At 37.3% G+C, this 19,693-nt stretch overlaps 1 protein-coding gene across 3 annotated transcripts in view; it reads left to right on the top strand.

Moving 5' to 3' along the window:
* The window catches only part of PLCZ1 (phospholipase C zeta 1), a 53,523-nt gene extending 52,944 nt beyond the window's left edge, over nucleotides 1-579 (top strand). For 2 of the 3 annotated variants that reach the window (XM_023226191.2, XM_023226193.1), the window contains one exon: nucleotides 432-576. In XM_023226191.2, coding sequence (XP_023081959.1) covers nucleotides 432-517 — 86 coding nt within the window. In that variant the 3' untranslated portion in view covers nucleotides 518-576. Of the gene's footprint in view, nucleotides 1-431 lie in introns of all 3 variants that reach the window. The other variant, XM_023226192.2, reaches the window with a different exon arrangement.
* Nucleotides 580-19,693: the final 19,114 nt, after the last annotated feature.

The raw sequence follows: 19,693 nt of genomic DNA, 5'->3' as shown, positions 1-19,693 counted from the left end.
GAGACTATCCTTTCCTGACCCCTTTTCAGGGCTGACTGCCTTTATGTTGCAGAGTCACCTTTCCAGGGTGATTTACACTGTGCTCCCAATTACCTCGTCTCAATATGCTTACTTTTCTAACAGCATCTGAGATGTGCCTAGGAAACAGGGTCTTCCTGAAGCAGAAGGGTGGTGGCTAATTTTGGATCATGCTGCACTTTGCGGAAGGAGAAGTATGAGTTGTGTGCTCAATGTTGGGCAGTTAGGAAGTCAGAATAGAAAATGCAAATATTTAATTTTTGTGGAAGATTAATATACCAGATGGGAATATAACTCTATAGTCATGGTTTTTAATGTATGCTTAGTAAAGAGGTCTTGTTTCTCAGCAAGGCTGTTGGGGCCACCACTGATTAATTGGTTATTGGTCTAATTAGATACAATTCCTTTTGCAGGTTATCGTCGTGTTCCTCTGTTTTCCAGAATGGGTGAGAGCCTTGAGCCTGCTTCACTGTTTGTTTATGTTTGGTACGTCAGATAACAGCTAATGATAAATGACATATCATTAGCTATGCATTGCAATAAAATAGCCAAAATGAATGCCTAAATGTTTTCTTTTTTAAACATAAATAATTACTCATAAAACTAGAAATATTGAGCCCATTCACTTAACAATACACAAAAATAAATCAGTGGAAGAAAGAAAATAGAAACTTCAGAGGGTCCTGACCCAGCATGGTGTTCTTGTTAGCTGATTTCTCCTGCCCTTCTGCTGCTGAGTTTTTTTCAACTGGCTTGTATCATTTTTAATTACTAGAATTTATAAGCTTTTGAAATACATCTAATTATAAAAGATAAATTGGCAAATATTTAGCAGTACAAAAGAAATGTGAAATCTAAGAGTGTTTTAGCTTTTAGACACCCACTACTGCGTATTTTCCTGGGAAGGAATTAGATTGCCAGGCCCTCCGAGCCTTTTCATATCCTGGAGAGTAATTAGCCCCTGCATTCTTATGCTAGTTCTTAGATGCTGTGCACTGGAGTTGGTACCCTGTAATTAGACAGCCATTTTTATGAGTGTGTATAAAATTGATTTGCATGCAAACTGTATTCAGACTCCATATCTATAAAAGAGATCTACTGTGTGGACTTACATGCTTGAGTCTTAAATTGATTTGCAATATTTCTGCATCTGTAGTAATCTATGCTGAATCTATACTTCCAAGTTGATTTCTTGGTCAAAGATGAGATTCCTGTCCTATCTCATCTGCTGGACTTTTTACCAACAGCAGAACTCAGAACTTTGTTTTATTAAATGTCATGTAGAAGAGTATGGAACCACTGATATTAATACTAATTCTACCACATTGTTGCGTGGTAGTGATGTGAAAGCACGCAGCACAAAGCTTGACAAAGGTGGGGACCTTTAATAGGTACTTTTGCAATTGAATGCTAACTAATAACTAAAATAACAAAATGACTGTTTGGGATGTATACTAACACATTATATCTTTATGATGAGAAAATATAACCCATCTAGCATGTTTTACTATTATCATGGTTTACTCTCAGCACTAAATGTTTACATTCAAATTCCCAAGTCATAAGTAGTAAGAAATTGTGTGGTTACTAAGTGCACAATCTTCCAGTTTCCACCTCAAGGGCTGTCTGGATTTAAGATCAGTGCACACCCTTCCCAGTAGGGATGCACAGCCAATTCTTAGAAAGATGCTTCTGTTTTGCCAGATAATGGATGGATCTTATTTAAATAATCAACTGGTCAGCATGACAGCAGGAGGGAGTTTCAGCCCATTGACCCAAGGCTTTACCCTTCCCTAATCTCCTAAGACCTTCTGAAGATCTGGAATTCCATGAAATTTAAAGGCTTTAATCAATTGAATTTTATAAGAGAGTTCATTAATTCTGCAGTGGAATAAACTTCTGTTTCTCATTTATACCATCAAGCTTTGAAACAAGAGAGAAAAAGGATATATTTTATTTTCTCTCCTTTTCTTTAGCTACCAAACTTATCTCTCTAATTTTGAAGACCAAATTGTTCATTTTGAAATATTCCACTCTATATTAGGAATATGGACTTTGAGAGAAATATTACATTATATTTTTTCTTTTTTTTTTTTTTTTTGAGACGGAGTCTGGCTCTGTCGCCCAGACTGGAGTGCAATGGCCAGATCTCAGCTCACTGCAAGCTCCGCCTCCTGAGTTCACGCCATTCTCCTGCCTCAGCCTCCCCAGTAGCTGGGACTACAGGCGCCCGCCACCTCGCCCGGCTAGTTTTTTGTATATTTTAGTAGAGACGGGGTTTCACCGTGTTAGCCAGGATGGTCTCGATCTCCTGACCTCGTGATCCGCCCGTCTCGGCCTCCCAAAGTGCTGGGATTACAGGCTTGAGCCACCGCCCCCGGCCCCTATTTTATTTCTTGTTCAAGAATCTTGTGATGTCTTGAGACATTTTTGGCTACATTTTAAAATTTGCATCATTTAACATTTAATGCCCCTTATGTATTGAACTAGAATTTTGATTAGAAGTTTCTCACAAGAACTATTAACAGATTTTGTTCACGTAAAACTCCAGAGTCAGGGAATGTTGTCACATTTAGAATAGGCTGGGAATGTTGTGAGAAGCCAGATTTGACTCATGCTTTTTAGGTACAATTCATTTACAAGAAAAAATTGTGTTGATAAACGGAAGAAAACATAGGAAAAGGCTAAATGAACCCTTGAGACTGTGGCAACAGAAGACTTTTTAAACTTTAAAGTCTTAGTTTAAATGTCAGTTCCTCAGGGAAGCCATCCGTGTTCTGCTAGATTAGGTTATATTCCCTGACTTATGCTTCTTTACAACTGATAATGACAGTTAGGAACCAACTTTGTACTATCAGCCAGACTTTAGTGTTGCTAGGAGCTGCCATGGAGCTCACAGCTAAACTGTGGTGTTTCCTTGTTGAATATAAACAGTTTCACAGAGCATCAACCCAGATGCAGCCACTCTGTACCGTGACGGAACAAGACAAAGACAAGAACATTCTGGAATCATGACTGAATGCACAACAAAAGCATGAACATCATCCAAACACAACAATGCTACACACTCCCCTATCCTGGCTGACGTAAATGACTATTAATTTAGTACCAAGTGTTGCTTTCACCTTGATTTACTCCTCTCATCTTACAGATAAGATTTACTCCAATCAGAGAATTGACCCCTGTTCTTGACAACATCCAAATACAGAGGAGAACTCTACTTTTTTGAAATCTCTCCCAAATCATTCAATACAAGCCCAAATCCAATAGTGAGTACTTTCTAATACCCTCTTAGTAAGATGCCTCATGGCTTTCCATGTTGTGTCTCCTTTTGAAGTGAGCACTAGAAGCAACTGTGTGTTCCTGGTGGTCTTTGGCTGGACAAATTCTGACTTCTTCCGTTATCTTGTACTTCTATGTGTTACAGAAAAGTTTAATTATGGGGTTAATTTTGAAGGTTTATTTTTTTTCTGGTCGTGGTTGGTTAGGGTCTCAAATAGAACATGAGTACAGTCTCTCCACCCAGACTTATCTGGACTTCTGTCTGGGAAATGATGGTCACTGGAGGTAAATGACAGGCTGGTTGCTAAAGAGTAAAGTTGCCTCAGCTGTAAAAAGAAGGTCTCCATTTTAAATGTTGAATATTAGGGAGTGTCTTGAGGGATGTAAAACATGTCCCTTATACAGAGACTCTAGGAGTTCCAGTCAAAACCTTTGTGCAAATCTCAGGAGATTTGGGAGCCACACTAGGAAGAAGCTTGTTCTGTTGGTTAGTGCAGAGAGAATGGAATCCCTTTTGAGTGAAATGCTTATGGGATTGAACAATGGACGTTTTACTGGGGGAATATATGGACTGGCTTTCATTTTTCAAGAGTTCTTAAGATCCCTTTATTCTCAGTACTGCAGAAACATCTGTTTAATTACATTACTTTCAAAGTAATAACACACTATAAATATGTATACCAACAAAGGGTTCCTATGATGCACTCTAAAATCTTAGGCCATAAAATTTGAGCATTCTACAGGATTCATAGTTAAGCTATGAATTTTACCAGCCACTGGAAACTCTCGTTCCAAACACTGAAGGGCTGAATTGAAGTGGATTTGAACCAATGAAGAGATCAATTTTCTTCTGTGTATCTTCTGGGCTTACACAACAGCTCAGCACACCTGGGAGTTGGTGTTAAACACCTTAATAATGTACCTGTTTTCAGGAATAAGAGCCCTCTTTCTACTTTCCATGTGTACATAATTTAACTTTCACACTTTCAGTCATCTTTTCGATTCTTCTCGCAGGGCAGTCTCTTTTCTAATGTGTTAATCACAATATCTGCAACGTTATCCAGGGCCTAATGTGTGCCTAATACTAATAAAAATTAATCGTAATCCTTTCAGCAATCTTACATTGTATTGTTAATGAAAGAGGCCCAGAAACATTGAGGCAATGTTTACGGGTATTATAAACATTGCCTATGGTTTACAGTAAATGACAGAACCAGGGTTATTAATCTAGGGCCTTCTGGAAAAAATGAATGGTGTCACTTAATGCACAATATACAAAAATTAACTAAAAATGGGCCATAAACCTAAATGAAAGAGCTAAAATTATGAAACTTCTAGAAGAAAGCAGATAGAATATCTTTGTAGTCTTGTGATCAGCAAAGGTTTCTTGTAATATTAAATGCGTGAGGCATAAAATAAATGATAGAGTTGATTTCATCAAAATTTTTAAAAAAAGAACTTCTGCCTTTTGAAATACACCATAATGAAAATGATAAGGTAAGCTATATATATCAAAGGACTTATATCCAGACTATATGAAGAATACTCACGACTTAATAATGACAACCCAATAAGAAAAATGGGCAAAATATTTGAACAGGCACTTGCCAAAAGGAAATATGTGAATGATCAATAAGCATATGAAAAGAGACTCAATTCCATTCATCATCAGAGCAAGGCAACTTAACACTATAATAAGTTATCATTAGTATTGCTAAAATAAAACATAAATGATCATTCCAAATGTTGGGGTGGATGTGGAGAACTGAACTCATACACTGCTAGTGGGAATGTAAAGTGGGACAATCACTGTGAAAACAGTTTGACCATTTCTTACAAAGTCAAACACATCCCTACCATACAACTCAGCCTTTTTGGTCCCAGATATTTACTCAAGGCAAATGAAATCACATGTACACACTAAGGCTTTCCATGACTGTCTATAGAAGGTTTATTTATAATAACCCCAAACTGGAAACAACCCAAATGTTCATGAGCAGGTGAATAGATAACAAATGATGTTATGTTCAATATTATTTAGTATAATAAAGGAATAGACTATTGATACATGCATTAATGCCAATGAATCAAAATTATTAAAATGAATGAAAGAATGTAGGCAAAAAGTAGTATGTACTGTGTGGTTCCATTTATTTAAAAGAACAAAAAACGCAAATTAAATTTCTGTAGTAACAGAAAGAAAATCAGTGAATGAGGTTAGGGGTGGGAAGAGGGATGGATTAAAAGGAGCCACAAGAAATTTTTGGCACTAATGGAAATGTTTATCTCCATTATCATGATGCTTGAATAGGGGTATGTCTATGTCAAAACGAATCAAATTGTATACTTCAAACAGGTGAAGCTTTGTGAACTTCAACTGTACCTCAAAAAAGTTGAAGAAATTCAAATCCTGAAAAGAAAAATATCATAATTCTGGCTTTCTATTGAGCATGCTGACCAGTAACTTGTTTCAATGATGCATAAAAAGTTTATTTGGCTCAGATGTGACGATATGTGTTCTAACAGCAGTATTAGCCAGACCTCTAATTGGATCAGATGATAGAAGCCTCCTTAAGTGGGCGGCACAGAATTGAATGAATGTGAGGTGTACAGCACTGCTCTAGACTCTGTGGACAGCTGAGCTGGCTAGCAACTTGTATGGAGTTGTTTGCATAACATTTATAGCAAAGCCACATATCCACAATATCATTCATTTAACCAATGAGAGTTATATTTCTCATATTCTTTATGCGAATTGACATACTCTCTTGACTGAAATACATTTGTGCACACATACACATACCACACACACAAGAACACATGCATATGGATATACATGCTCACACATAAATATCACGTTTTATGACAAATTATTAAAGTACAGTTTTAAAACCAAAATGAAAGGATAGATTTATGCTTTTTTTTTTTTTTTGATCTATCTACATGTTTAGAAAACACAAATAATTATTTTTGCTTTAAATGTAGACCGGTTGTTGTTAACCTTATCCGAACACTGGAATCATACAGAACATTTAAAAAATACTGATGTCTTTGCTCCTTTCTAAGAGATTCTGACAAAATAGGTGTGGCATTCTGCTTGAGCATTGTGATTTTTGAAAATTCTTTAGGCTATTCTAAACCAGTGCTCTTAAAGCACTGCATTAGATCCTAAGGCCAGTGACAACAGCATCAGGGGATATTTTAAGAAATGAAAATTTACAGGCTCCACCCCAGACCTCCTGAATTGGAAACTCAGAAGGTGTGGCCAAGCAGTCTGCCTTCTAACCAGCGCTCTGTGTGATTCAGATGCACGCTCAATTTTGAGAACCACTGTTCTAATCAGTGGTCAGGATTGAAAACAACTAGCCTTGCCTCTATTCATTGCCGGTTTGATTGCACAGTGCTGATTCAGCCTATGTTGTGTGCCTGGCTTAGCTTTCTAGAAACTGTCTTGCTCACCATCTTTCCTCAATTCATATGCTGGTTTAGATTTCGCTCTCTGGATTTAAAGTGCTCACATATTTGTTCATCATGTTGTAGCAAGCAGCCTGACCAGGATCTACTGTTGGAATATGACAGTATCTTGTGTTCAGCCAAAGCCCTGATACAGACTCCCCTTTTCTACATCAGACTTTCTGGAGAGATGGAGCTTTCTTCCCTGGTACCTTTTATTTTCCTTTTGGGAAAGAATCACTCTCATTCATCTTTATGTTGTTCATGGTGACTTATGACAAATATCTGTTCAATAAGCAACAAAGTGTTTTGAACCAGATGTTTGGGGGAATAAGAAAAACAGTTTTGCTTTTACAATCTTAGGGAATCTGAAGTTTTATACAAATGATTAACGCATAGATCTTCCTGTTAGTATTATTTTACATGGCTGTGATTAATCTTATATGTATGTTTCCATTTTAGACCTCTTCCTAGCATAATCTTTCCCTTCTGACCTTCTAGTTTCTCTAACATCTATTACCTTTTAGGACTTTGCTGAAGAGAGAAAGGTAAGACATCAGGAATAGTTAGTGGGCAGGCAAGTTAGTAATAATTCATTACATTTGTACTATAGTCCTGCTTGTTTTTCTACTTTAATCTTACTAAACTGATTATTCTTTGTAGTCGACATCAGAGTCAGAAATACACTCTCTTCTTAGACACTGAACTATAAAAAGAAGAACATAACTACCATATATATAAATGATAATAGGAGAAAACAGTGTCGTCAGGTGGTTGAGAGCACTCAATGGGATACTACCAAGGCAAATGCAGACATTTTCACTGAAGAAGCAAGGGGTTGATATATTGAGATCGATGCTCAGGTTGCTAAAGGGACATCTGCAAAAAAGCTGACTGTGGGACATGCATTATATTGGATTCTTTCAGTTACAAAGCACAGTGAACCTGGCTTGGTGGTTTAAGCAAATATAGACATTATTAGCTCGTATTGCTAAAGAGAACAGGTAAATCTGGCTTCAAAAGAGGCTTGACCCAAAGGTCAAACAACATGATTAGGACCTGGTTTCTTTCTCTTGTTTTTTCAGTTCCATGTATTCAGTTTTGGGTCCATTTTCTAGCTGTCTTTCGCCTCATGATCCCAAGATGGCAGCTTCTAAGGATACTCAGGCAAAGCAGGAAGAATGAGAAAGACACAGGTCTATTGACTCGTGTTGATGGTGTAACTTTTTTCCTTTCCTTTTTTTTTTTTTTTTTTTTTTTTGAGCCGGAGTCTGGCTCTGTCGCCCAGACTGGAGTGCAGGGGCGAGATCTCAGCTCACCGCAAGCTCCGCCTCCCGGGTTCACGCCATTCTCCTGCCTCAGCCTCCCGAGTAGCTGGGAGTACAGGCGCCTGCCACCACGCCCGGCTAATTTTTTGTATTTTTTTTTTTTTTTTTTTAGGAGAGACGGGGTTTCACCATGTTAGCCAGGATGGTCTCGATCTCCTGACCTCGTGATCCACCCGTCTCGGCCTCCCAAAGTGCTGGGATTACAGGCTTGAGCCACCGTGCCCAGCCAACTTTTTTCCTTTCTTTCAAAAAGTTTTTTTTTTAATAGATTCAGAAGGTGTATGTGCAGGTTTGTTACATGGATATATAATGGTGAGGTTTGGGTTTCTAATGTGGCTGTCATTCTAATAGTTAACATTGTACCCCAAAAGTAGAATTTCAAACCTCACCCCCCTGCCACCCTTCCCTTTTTGAGACCTGGTGTCTATTATTTCCCTATCTGTTCTTTTGTACTTATTGTTTAGCTCCCTCTTATAAGTGAGAACATGTGGTATTTGATTCTTCTGAGTTATTTCACTTAGAACAATGGCCTGTAGCTCCATCCATGTTGCTGCAAAAGACATCATTTTATTCTTTTTCATGGTTATGTAGTATTCCATGTGTATATATCACATTTTCATTATCCAGTCAACCATTGATGAACACTTAGCTTGGTTCCATGACTTTGCTATTGTGAATAGTACAGTGACAAACATACAGAGGCTAGTATGTTTTTAATATAATGATTTCTTTTCCTTTGGATGGATAGCTAGTGGTGGAATTGCAGAGTTGAATGGTTGTTCTGCTTTTAGTTCTATGAGAAATACCCATACTTTTTCCATAGAGGTTGTACTAATTTACATTCCCACCAGCAGTGTATCAATATTTTCTTTTATCTGCATCCATGCGAAGATCTATTGGTATAGTTTCAATGTACCTAGACTTCTATAATGGTCATAAAACTTTCCCCAAAACACAGTGGCTTGAAACAGCCATTGATTTGTTTACGAGACTACAATTTGGCTGGACTAAGCTGATTTGCTGGTTTTACCAGGTGGGAGGGAGAGGAGGAGAGTTTACTCATGTGACTGTAGCCATCTACTCCAGCTCTGTCCAATTTGACTATTTATATTTAAAAAATTAAAATTAAATACAATTAAAAATTTCATTCTCTAGTCACATTATTAGTCACATTTCCAGTGCTCAATAGCCATCTGTGGCTAGTAGCTATCATATTAAATAGGGTAGTTATAGACCTTTGCCCTCATTACAGACAATTCTGTTGGAAAGTGCTGATCTAGAGCTGGATATTCCAAGATGGCTTCACTTACATGACTGGAGCCTCAGTTGAATGCTAACATAGCTGGGTCAGCTAGTCTTCTCTCTGTCTCCAGGTTACCTTTCATCCCAGGGTTCTTCACAGGCTGGTGGAAGCATTCTAAGCAGGCAAAAGCAGAGGCTGCAATGTGTGTTGAGGCCTGAGCATGGAAGTCATACAATACTACTTTCAGCTCATTACAGAAGTCATACAACATTACTTTCATTCTTTCGTGTTAGAGCAAACAAAAGACCAGCCTAACTTCAAGCAGTGGAACTTTGCCTCTTGATGTGAGTAGCTGCAAAAAAATTGTGACCATGTTTCATCTACTACAATGCATGAGAGCAAGAAAATGTAGAAGATTTACTCTATCAAGAATAATGGTTGGCAGACTGAAAATGTTAGATTAAATATTGATTGGAGAGAATTAAAGTTCTGGGCTTAGGAGGAAATTCATGTATATGCTCAATTTATTTATTTGTACAAAAAATTCATAGAGTGAGAAAATATAATGTGCCAGGCATAGTAGCTGAGGATTAAGTGGTAAACAAAACCAACACGCTTCCTACCCTCATAAATCTCACATTCTATTGCAGAGATGTGAAACAAACAAACAAAATTTTACATAGCTACCAGAGGGTAGTATGAAGGTGTTACTTTAGAGAATAAGTTCAGGAAATGAGAGAAATCCTTTAGATCTCTAAATGTCATTATTATATTAAGCTATTGTTTGAATTTAATGTATGTGGCTTATACTTAAAAGGTGCAATGAATTGAAAAGCATTTAAAATGTAGTTCCGAAAGTATTTGAATCCATGTGTTTCTATATGCTTTTCCCTCTAATATTCTTTGTCTTTCGATTTTATTCTTCATAGCTGTGGTAGACAGCCTCTAAGATATCTACCAGTGGTCTTCACTTCCTGATACTCACAGCTTTGTGTAATCCACTGCCTTTAAATAACCTGCTTTTATACAAGAATACAGCAACACTGAGATGATGTCACTTCTGATTGTGACTTCCATCTTGCTAGTAGGCTATTGTTTTCTTGGCTTGCACACTAGGATGAATCTAGCTGCCATGTTAAAGAGGGCCACGTAGCAAAGAGCTCAGGGCAGCTTCTGTGGAACAGCCAGTGAGGAACTGAAGCCCGAAGTCCAACAGTTTCTGAGGAGCTAACTGCTTCCAATAGCTACTGAAAAAGTGTAGCCACGGATCCTTCCCCTGATGAGGCCTCAGATAAGACTGCAGCCCCTTTGCAGCCTTGTGAAAGACAGTGAATCAGAGGGCCCAGTAGCTGTGCCTGGATTTCTGACATACAGAAACTATGAAATAATTAATGTGTATTCTTTTAAGCTGCAAAGTTTTGGAGTAAACTGTTACATAACAATAGATAACTAGTAGAATAGGCAATCTTTTCTTTGTGGTGAGAGAAAGGATTGTGGATATCACAAGGCTTCTCCAGCCTTGTTCATTTGTTCATTTTTGGCTTTTCCTTGCCATCAAATCCTAACAGTTTTAGAATTCCATGATGGATGTAAAAAGTATATCTTGGTGAAATGTCTCTGTTTATGATATTTTCATATAACAACAAATTTTTCTATTCTAGTATTTTCTCAGTGGGGACATATATATCACATTTTCATTTCAATAACATATACTATTTCAAATGTGAAATTTGAAATTATATTGTAGGGATTACAGTGGGGATAGCCTAAGAACAGATTTTTAAAATTTGTTTTTAAAAGGGTCCTTTCCTGTACCCTTTATGAGGGGCAGTATATGAATCAATTTAACCATTAAAAACATGAATAAATTCCCCTATTCCTTAAGCCTGTCTTCTTCATACCTTTTGGAACTAATTTTTAGAACTTTTCTGCGTCAGCTAAATTAGTCTGCTTTTTAATTCTCTTCTATGTACCACTTTGGCAAACATTTCTGTATTTTAATTTGTGCCATCTTTTGTGTCATGTACCAATCTGTGCACAATTTAGCCTTCACATCTCACTTCTTCCTGAAAGCTGTTCTTGGTTATTCTAACCTGAGCCAGACATTTTCTCTTAGCTCCTCCAGACCTACCCTCCATCCTGCTCACCTTGCCCTCTGCCTGAGTGGTAGACCTGAATAGACTACACGAAGCGTTTCTATGCCCTCTTGATCCTGTTACGTTAGGCCATGGGGAGAAGCCCACCAGGAGGTGGAAGGGAGGGAAGAGTTCAAGGCATCTGTTCCTCAATTTTCCTCCCAGTGAGGTCACCTTGGGGTGGTCATGTTCCTCAATGTGACTTGCTACCCTTCTGGGTTCTGGTCAATAAGAAACTCAATGTCAGTAAAGAAAAGGTCAAAGAATGAAACTACATGTTCTGATTTTCTCATATTCATTCAAATGTGATGAGTAATGGGAGTAGAAATCAGCCTTCAGCATATGGAATGTTAAGAGTATATTAAATAACACGGATTTATTTTTATATAGCTGTTTTAATCTAGATTTATACCATTTTTTTCCAGTCATTTGACTTTAATTCCAGACTCTATCTTGAAACTTATATAATCAGAGATCACACATTAAATGAGCACATAACATAATGAGTAAAAGTAAACAATCAATTAAAAGCTTTTCCTTTTTCTTAATTCAGGAGAGGTTTCTTCTACATGAGCAGTGATGACCGAGTAATAGAGGTGCTGAGAATGAAGTTCGAATAAGACAGTTGTATTTTCTCATTAAAAACAGTAACAACAGAACACTTTTCTGAAGTAATATAAGCTAATTCTGCAAAACTGAGAAATGTCAGCAATATAAAGCCATAAATCATGATCCACTGCAAAATAAAATAACCTCTTTAAATTCGTTTGTCTTTGCTATGATCTGAATGTGTCCCCACAAAATTCATATGCTGAAGTCTAACGCTCAAAGTAATGGTATTAGTAGGTGGGGACTTTGGTGGCTGACTCTGTCATGAGGGTGAAGCCCTTACATATATGGGATTTGTGTCCTTATAGAAGAGCCCTAGGGCACTTATATGCCCACTCCACCAAGTCAAGATGGCATGAAAAGGTGCTATCTATGGGAGATGAACCTTCACCAGACACTGAATTTGCGGGCGCCTTGATCTTAAACCTCTCAGGCTCCAGAACTGTGAGAAATCAATTTCTATTGTTTGTAGCCACTTCATGGATGATGGTATTTTTGTTATAGCGGCTTGGATGAACTAAGACAGTATTTTTGCATTTTGGAAAAAATTCAAATCTCCCTTTTCCTCATCATTTTTCTGGAGCCTTTCCTTTCCATAAATTGTCTGCAATAATGATTTGTTTTTATATCCAGTAGGGTAGCCACTAGCCACATGTGCCTCCTCACCACTTGTGATGTGCCTAGTACACCAGAGAAATCAAATTTGTAGTTTTGTTCCATTTTTAATTGAGTAGCCACACATGAGTGGTACCTCCATAGTGAATGCTGTAGCTCTGGAGTGCTGGTCTCGTGTGATCTTCTTAGGTTCAGGTTTTCTGCATTATGCTGACGCAGTCACACGCAGTCCCTTATTACACAAAGGGGCCAGGCTCTCATGTTCTTTTTCCGACATGTGTCTATTTCTTCCCAACTGTCCTCACTCTATTGTGGATTCAGTCCAATTAAAAAAAGAAAAATCCCGGTATCTTCTTTTATGGTGCATAGCAGTTTATGAAATGTTTTTACATATGCTATTTAGTTTGATCCTCATAATAAGTGGAACTAGATGCTGCTTTTTCTTTTTCTGTTTTTTAGATGGAGTCTCACCCTATTGCCCAGGCTGGAGTGCAATGGCCCAATCTCAGCTCACTGTCACCTCCGCCTCCCAAGCTCAAGCAATTGTCCTGCCTCAGCCTCCCAAGTAGCTGGGATTACAGGTGCACGCCATCACCCCGGGCTAATTTTTGTATTTTGGTAGAGATGGGTTTTCATCATGTTGGCCAGGCTGGTCTCTAACTCCTGACCTCGTGATCTGCCCGCCTCAGCCTCCCAAATTGCTGGGGTTACAGATGTGAGCCACTGTGCCCAACCGAAACTGTGTTTTCTTAAATAATTTTCCCAATTGAAAGCTTCCTAACTGATTTGATCAAGTAAAGGAGGTCATTTGAAAGAATGTTTCATGACAATATAAACATTGGTTATTCCGGAATTGGTGAGAAAAGTGCATCTAAAATAGTTCAGGATGATAATGTAAAAAGAACACTGAAGAGCTGTGTCTGCCACTTATCATGAGATTGATAATAGCAAGAACAATAATGATAATAGTAATAGAGACATGTATTACCCACTTACCATATTCCAAGCATTATCCTAACTGCTTCATATGCAGCAATGAATTTAACCCTCATAGCAATCCCTGGAGATTTTGCAGATGAAGACAGTAAGATTAAAGAGGTTAAGAACTGTGTTGAAGTTATCCAATACACCTTGGGTAGTTGAAGCTGTTATTAGGTATTATTATTATTACTATTTTCTGCATTAGCTTTTGCTCAGTGTGGGAAATTAATTACACATCTAGAGCTTCTCTCAATCTCTTATTCACGATTTTTTCTTACATATCTAATAATTTATTCATCTCTGCTGACATTTACAATTGAAAGTCTAAAAAGATCAATCAGAATTTTTGTCTGGTGTGAGCTCCTTCTGCACTCGTGTATTCTGATGAATGAGTAGATATGCGTCAGAGCTGAGCAGGCCTGAGGTGAGTATCAGCAGGCAGCATTCCCAAGCAATAAATGTAACTTTGGGCTGTGAGCACTTCTACCCAGAGTGTGATAAATGGTCTTTTCCTTTATGGGCTGGAGGTAAGTTGGCCTGACGTGAACACCACTTTGCTCTCTATGATCTGTGGGCTTCCCCAGGGTGTTGGTCCTATCTTCGGTGTGGCAGAAGATGATGGTCCAGCAGGCATGATCTCCTTGAAGAAGGCAAAGGGCACAAGGGTTGCAGTCCTGGCACTTCAGTTGTAGTAGACGGCAGGCAGGTTAGTGATCCCCACAGTCCTTGTCTCGTCTTGGTGCTCCATGTGTGTAGGTTGGTTTACACTTCGTTTCTGATGGATGAGCAAGGTTTCCCTTTTACACATTTTCTCTTAGTCATCTCAAAAGGGAATTAGTAAACTGGTAAAGTGGCAAAGATATGTTCTTAGTTTCTCTAACTTCCCAAAGAATTATTAGCAGTAGGAAAGGTTCATGTAAATATTTAATGAAAATTTGATGTGTGTTTCTTCCTAAGAAATAATGGGCTTACTGTGATATTCTGTAGAGGATGTTATTGAAAGTATGACTGGACTTTTTTCTTTTAAAATTTCACTGCTTGCTAGTCCCTATGAGACAGAGAGGTTAAGATTATACAAGTCGGGGCTGAGAAAGAGACAGAGACTCTTTTAGTATAATTATGCTAAGTGGAGACGAACTTTGACAATATCAGAAATCTGATTATTAGGTAGTGTCCTAAAGGTAGACCTTAAGTAAAAATCTTTTGCCTTTTTTTGTTGTTGTTGCTCCTCCTCAGGATTCAAAGTTTTCCCCTGCTCCCCATCTCGTTCTCCACCTTGTTCTGTTCACTGGGAAGAGAATCTGCTAGAAACAGGCAGAATCTCTCCTCTTAAGAAGGCAGAACGATGTGGTGGAAATGACACAGAGTTTGAAGTCAAGCCAGTGCTGGGTTTGACTGCCAGGCTTAAGGACATTTCTTTATAGAGTTTCATTTTCTTTTTAAAATAGAAATACTATTGCTTATTTCATTGACTTCTATGATAACTAAATCAAATGCTGTGGGTAAAGCACTAGCACAATGCCTTATAGAAATTAGGTCTTCAATAAACGCTAATTCCTTTCTCCTTTCCTACTGCAGAAAATTGGTGACAAGAAGGATCACTAAGAAAGGAACTCAAGTAAAAGTAGAAGAAAAAAAGTCTTAAATATGTTTCAAAAACAAGCCACACTCTAGCTTATAGAGCAGTTATTTTAGTAAAATTATATTCTCAAAACATAGTACTTAGTGTTGTCAAAGACTGTAATATTGACTCAGGAGACCTGAATAAGAGCAGATACATACAGGTAATCTTGATTTTAGCCCCACCAGGTGCCCATTAGGTTATAACAGTTAAAAGTTGATGACTGTTAACTTCTTGGTAGGAGGTTTCTCCCACCAAGGGTTTAATTAAGATATTACACATATCTTTAAGTGGTGGTCATACACTGTCATAGCTCTAAGAAGTAGTACATTCACTTATGTATTTGAACTATTCCTGCCTTCATTCAAAGCTTACAAGTTAATACTGGTGTCAGCTCTCATCATGAGACCTTATTTGGGACCCCTTTCAATGTAGTGAAATGCTTTTATGTTCATTCTCCACTTAAGCTTAGTGTTTCTGGCAACTCCCCACCACTATGATGCATTGAGGATGCACTGTGTCTGATGATAGAGCCTACACCATTATTGAGAAAGGGTATTTTTAGTTCTGGGCCATGATTACTACTTTCTCTGCTTTTTGCTAAGGAATTGTGGTTAAGACCCTGAAACCTGTCTCCTAGAGAATGTTTAAAAATAACCTTTTACTTAACAGTTTTAGGTTTATAGGACAATTGCAAAAATAATAAATGAAGTTTCCATATACCACATAACCAGTTTAGACTATTATCTATGACCTAATATGTGGTCTATCCTGGAGAATGTTTCATGTCTACTTGTGAAGAACTTGTATTCTGCTGTTGTTCAGTGATGTGTTCTATATATGTTTGTAGTTTTAGTTGGTTTATAGTGTTGTTCAAGTATTCTATTTCTCTGTTTGTCTTTTTTCTAGTACTATTTCCTATTAAATTTGGGTATTAAAATCTCCAAATGTTGCTGAACTATCTATTTCTTTCTTCAATTCTGTCAGTTTTTGCTTCACATATTTTGGGGTTTTCCCATTTATATAATTGTTATATCTTCTTAATAGATTGATACTTTTATATTATATAATGTCCTTCTTTGTCTCTTGTAACAATCACCTTAAAGTTCATTTTAAAAATTAGTATAGCCACCCCAGCTCTTTTTGAGACATTTGCATAAATATGTTTTTCTATTTTCAACATATTTGTGTCTTGTAGACACAAGCAGTGTCTTGTAGACAGTATATAATTGGATCATGCTTCTTAATGCATTTTGCCAAATAATCCCTTTAATTGAAGAGCTTAATCCACTTATATTTAATGAAATTAAAGATATAAAAATATTTTTGCCAATTTTCTCTTTGTTTTCTATAGGCAATATCTTTTAATTATCAATTTCTCTATAATTTTTTCTTTTGTGGTAGATATTTTCTAGTGTAACTTTTGATTTCTCTTTCATTTGTTTTCGTATACACTTTTTAGTTATTTTCTTAATGGTTTACCTGCAGATTACCATTAACATCTTAATTTATAATAATCTAGTTTAAATTAACATTTAAAAGTATACAAAGACTTTGGTCACATATAGCTCCATACCTCTTTTTTATGCTGTTATTGTCATAAATGACATCTTTATACCCTGTATGCTTATCAACACATACTTATAATTATTGTGTGTGTGTGTGTGTGTGTGTGTGTGTGTGTGTGTTTCCGAGATGGAGTTTGCTCTTGTTGCCCAGGTTGGAGTGCAATGGCGCCATCTTGGATTACTGCAACCTCCGCCTCCCGGGTTCAAGTGATTCTCCTGCTTCAACCTTCCAAGTAGCTGGGACTGGGATTACAGGCATGCACCACCACGCCCGGCTAGTTTTGTTTTTTTTTTTTTTTTTTGAGATGAAGTCTAGCGCTGTCGCCCAGGCTGGAGTGCAATGGTGTGATCTCGGCTCACTGCAACCTCTGCCTCCCAGGTTCAAGTCATTCCCCTGCCTCAGCCTCCGGAGTAGCTGGGATTACAGGCGCGCGCCACTATGCCTGGCTAATGTTTTGTGTTTTGCTAGGGAAGGGGTTTCACCATGTTGGCCAGGATGGTCTCGATCTCCTGACCTCAGGTGATCCACCCGCCTCGGCCTCCCAAAGTGCTGGGATTATAGGCGTGAGCCACTGCGTCTGGCCCGCCAGGCTAATTTTTGTATTTTCAGTAGACACGAGGTTTCACTATGTTGGTCAGGCTGCTCTGGAACTCCCGACCTCAGGTGATCCGCCTGCCTTGGCCTCCCAAAGTGCTGGAATGACAGGCGTGAGCCACTGAGCCCGGCCATAATTATTGTTTCATATAATTATCTTTTAAATAATACACACAAAATAGAGAAATTACAAACCTAGAATACATTACCAATGACCTTTCCTCGATTTGTTTTTCTTGTGGTGAAATACAAATAATATAAAATATGCTATTTTAGCCATTTTTAGAGTTGCAGTTCAGTGGTATTAAATACATTCACATTCTACAACTATCACTAATATCCATCTCCAGAACTCTTTCCATCTTGCAAAACTGAAACTCTATATACCCTTTAAATGATAACTCCTCAATTACCCCTTCCACCAGTCCCTGGCAACCACTATTCTACTCATTGTCTCCATGATTTTGAACACTTTAAGTATCTCATATAAATAGAATCATACTTTGTCTTTTTGTGATTTTCTTATTTCACTTAGCATAATGCCCTCAAAGTTCATCCAAGTTGTAGCATATGCCAGAATTTCCTTCCCTTTCAATGCTGAACAATATTCCACAGTATGTATAAACTACAGTTTCCTTGTCCATTTATGTATCAGTGGATGTTTGGGTTGCTCTGTAAGCTACTGAGAATAATGCTGCTATAAACATGGATGTACAAATATATTTTCAGAAGCCTGCTTTCAATTTTTTTAGGTATATATTCAGAAGTGGGATTGTAGGATTATATGGTAATTCTATGTTTAATTTTTTGAGGAACCACCAAACTGTGTTCCACAGTGGCTGTACCATTTTATGTTCCTACCAACAGTACACAAGGGCTCCAATTCTTCCACATCCTGACCAACGCTTGTTATTTTCTCGTGTTTTTTTGTTTGGTTTGGTTTTTGATAGTAGCCATCCTAATGAGTGTGAGTGCTATCTCATTGTAGCTTTGATTTGCATTTTCAGTGATTAGTGATGTTGAGCATGTTTTTATGTGCTTACTAGCCATTTGTATATCTTCTTTGGAGAAATGTCTATTCAAGTCCTTAGCCCATTACTTAAACCAGGTTGTTTGGCTATTGGTTGTTGTGTTTTAGGAATTCTCTATGTATTCTGGATATTAATTTCTTATAAATATATGATTTGCAAATATTTTCTTCTGTTTTGTAGATTGCCTTTTTGCTCTGTTGATAGTGTTTTCAGACGTACAACATTTTTCAATTTTCATGAAGTTCAATTTCCTTCTTTTTTCTTTTGTTGTTTGTGTCTTTGGTGTCGTGTCTAAGAAATCACTGCCAAATCCAACATCATGAAGCTTTTGTCCTATGTTTTTTTTCTAAGAGTTTTACAGTTTTTGCTGTTATGCTTAGCTACTGGATATGTTTTAAGTTAATGTTTACATAGTCATCCTTTGGTATCAATGTGGGATTGTTTCCAGGACCTCCCATGGATATAAAAATCCACAGAAGTTCAAATCTCCGATATAAAATAGCATAGTATTTGCATATAAACTATGCAGTATCCTCCTATGCAGGTTAAATCATCTTTATATTACTTATACTTGATGCAATGTAAATGTTATGTAAATAGTTATTTACTGTGTTGTTTAGGAAAAATTGCTAAATTAATTAATTCTAACAGTTTTTTTGGACTCATTAAGGTTTTCTAAAAACAAGATCATACTATCTGTGAACAAAGATAATATTGCCTCTTCTTTTGAAATTTGGATGTATTTTATTTCCTTTTCTTGCCTAACTGCTCTGGATAGAATATCCAGTACTAAATAAAATGATGAACTTGTTTACCCTTGCCTTGTTCCTGATCTTAGAAGAAAAGCTTTCAGTCTTTCAACACTGAGTATAATATTCATTGTGGGTTTTTCACATATGGCTTTTATTATGCTGAGGTAGTTTTCATTCTATGTCTTTTGACTGGAGAGAGTTTAAACCCCTTATATTTAAAGTAATTTCTGGTATGGAGGCACTTCTGTCAGTTTTCTATTTGTTTTCTACATGCCTTATAGCTTTTATAGTCCTCATCTTTGCATTACTGTCTTTTGGTGTTTAGTTGATTTTTTGTAGTTAAATGTTTTAAGTATTTTCTCATTTCCTTTGGATTTTATTCTATATGCATTTTCTGTTTGGTTACCATGGGAATTACATTTAACATGCTGAAGTTATAACTCTCTAATTTGATTTTATAAC

This window comes from Piliocolobus tephrosceles, chromosome 10 (assembly GCF_002776525.5).
Source record: "Piliocolobus tephrosceles isolate RC106 chromosome 10, ASM277652v3, whole genome shotgun sequence".
NCBI lineage: Eukaryota > Metazoa > Chordata > Mammalia > Primates > Cercopithecidae > Piliocolobus > Piliocolobus tephrosceles.
The sequence above is the reverse complement of the archived record's forward strand: the minus strand, read 5'-3'. Positions and strand labels throughout refer to the sequence as shown.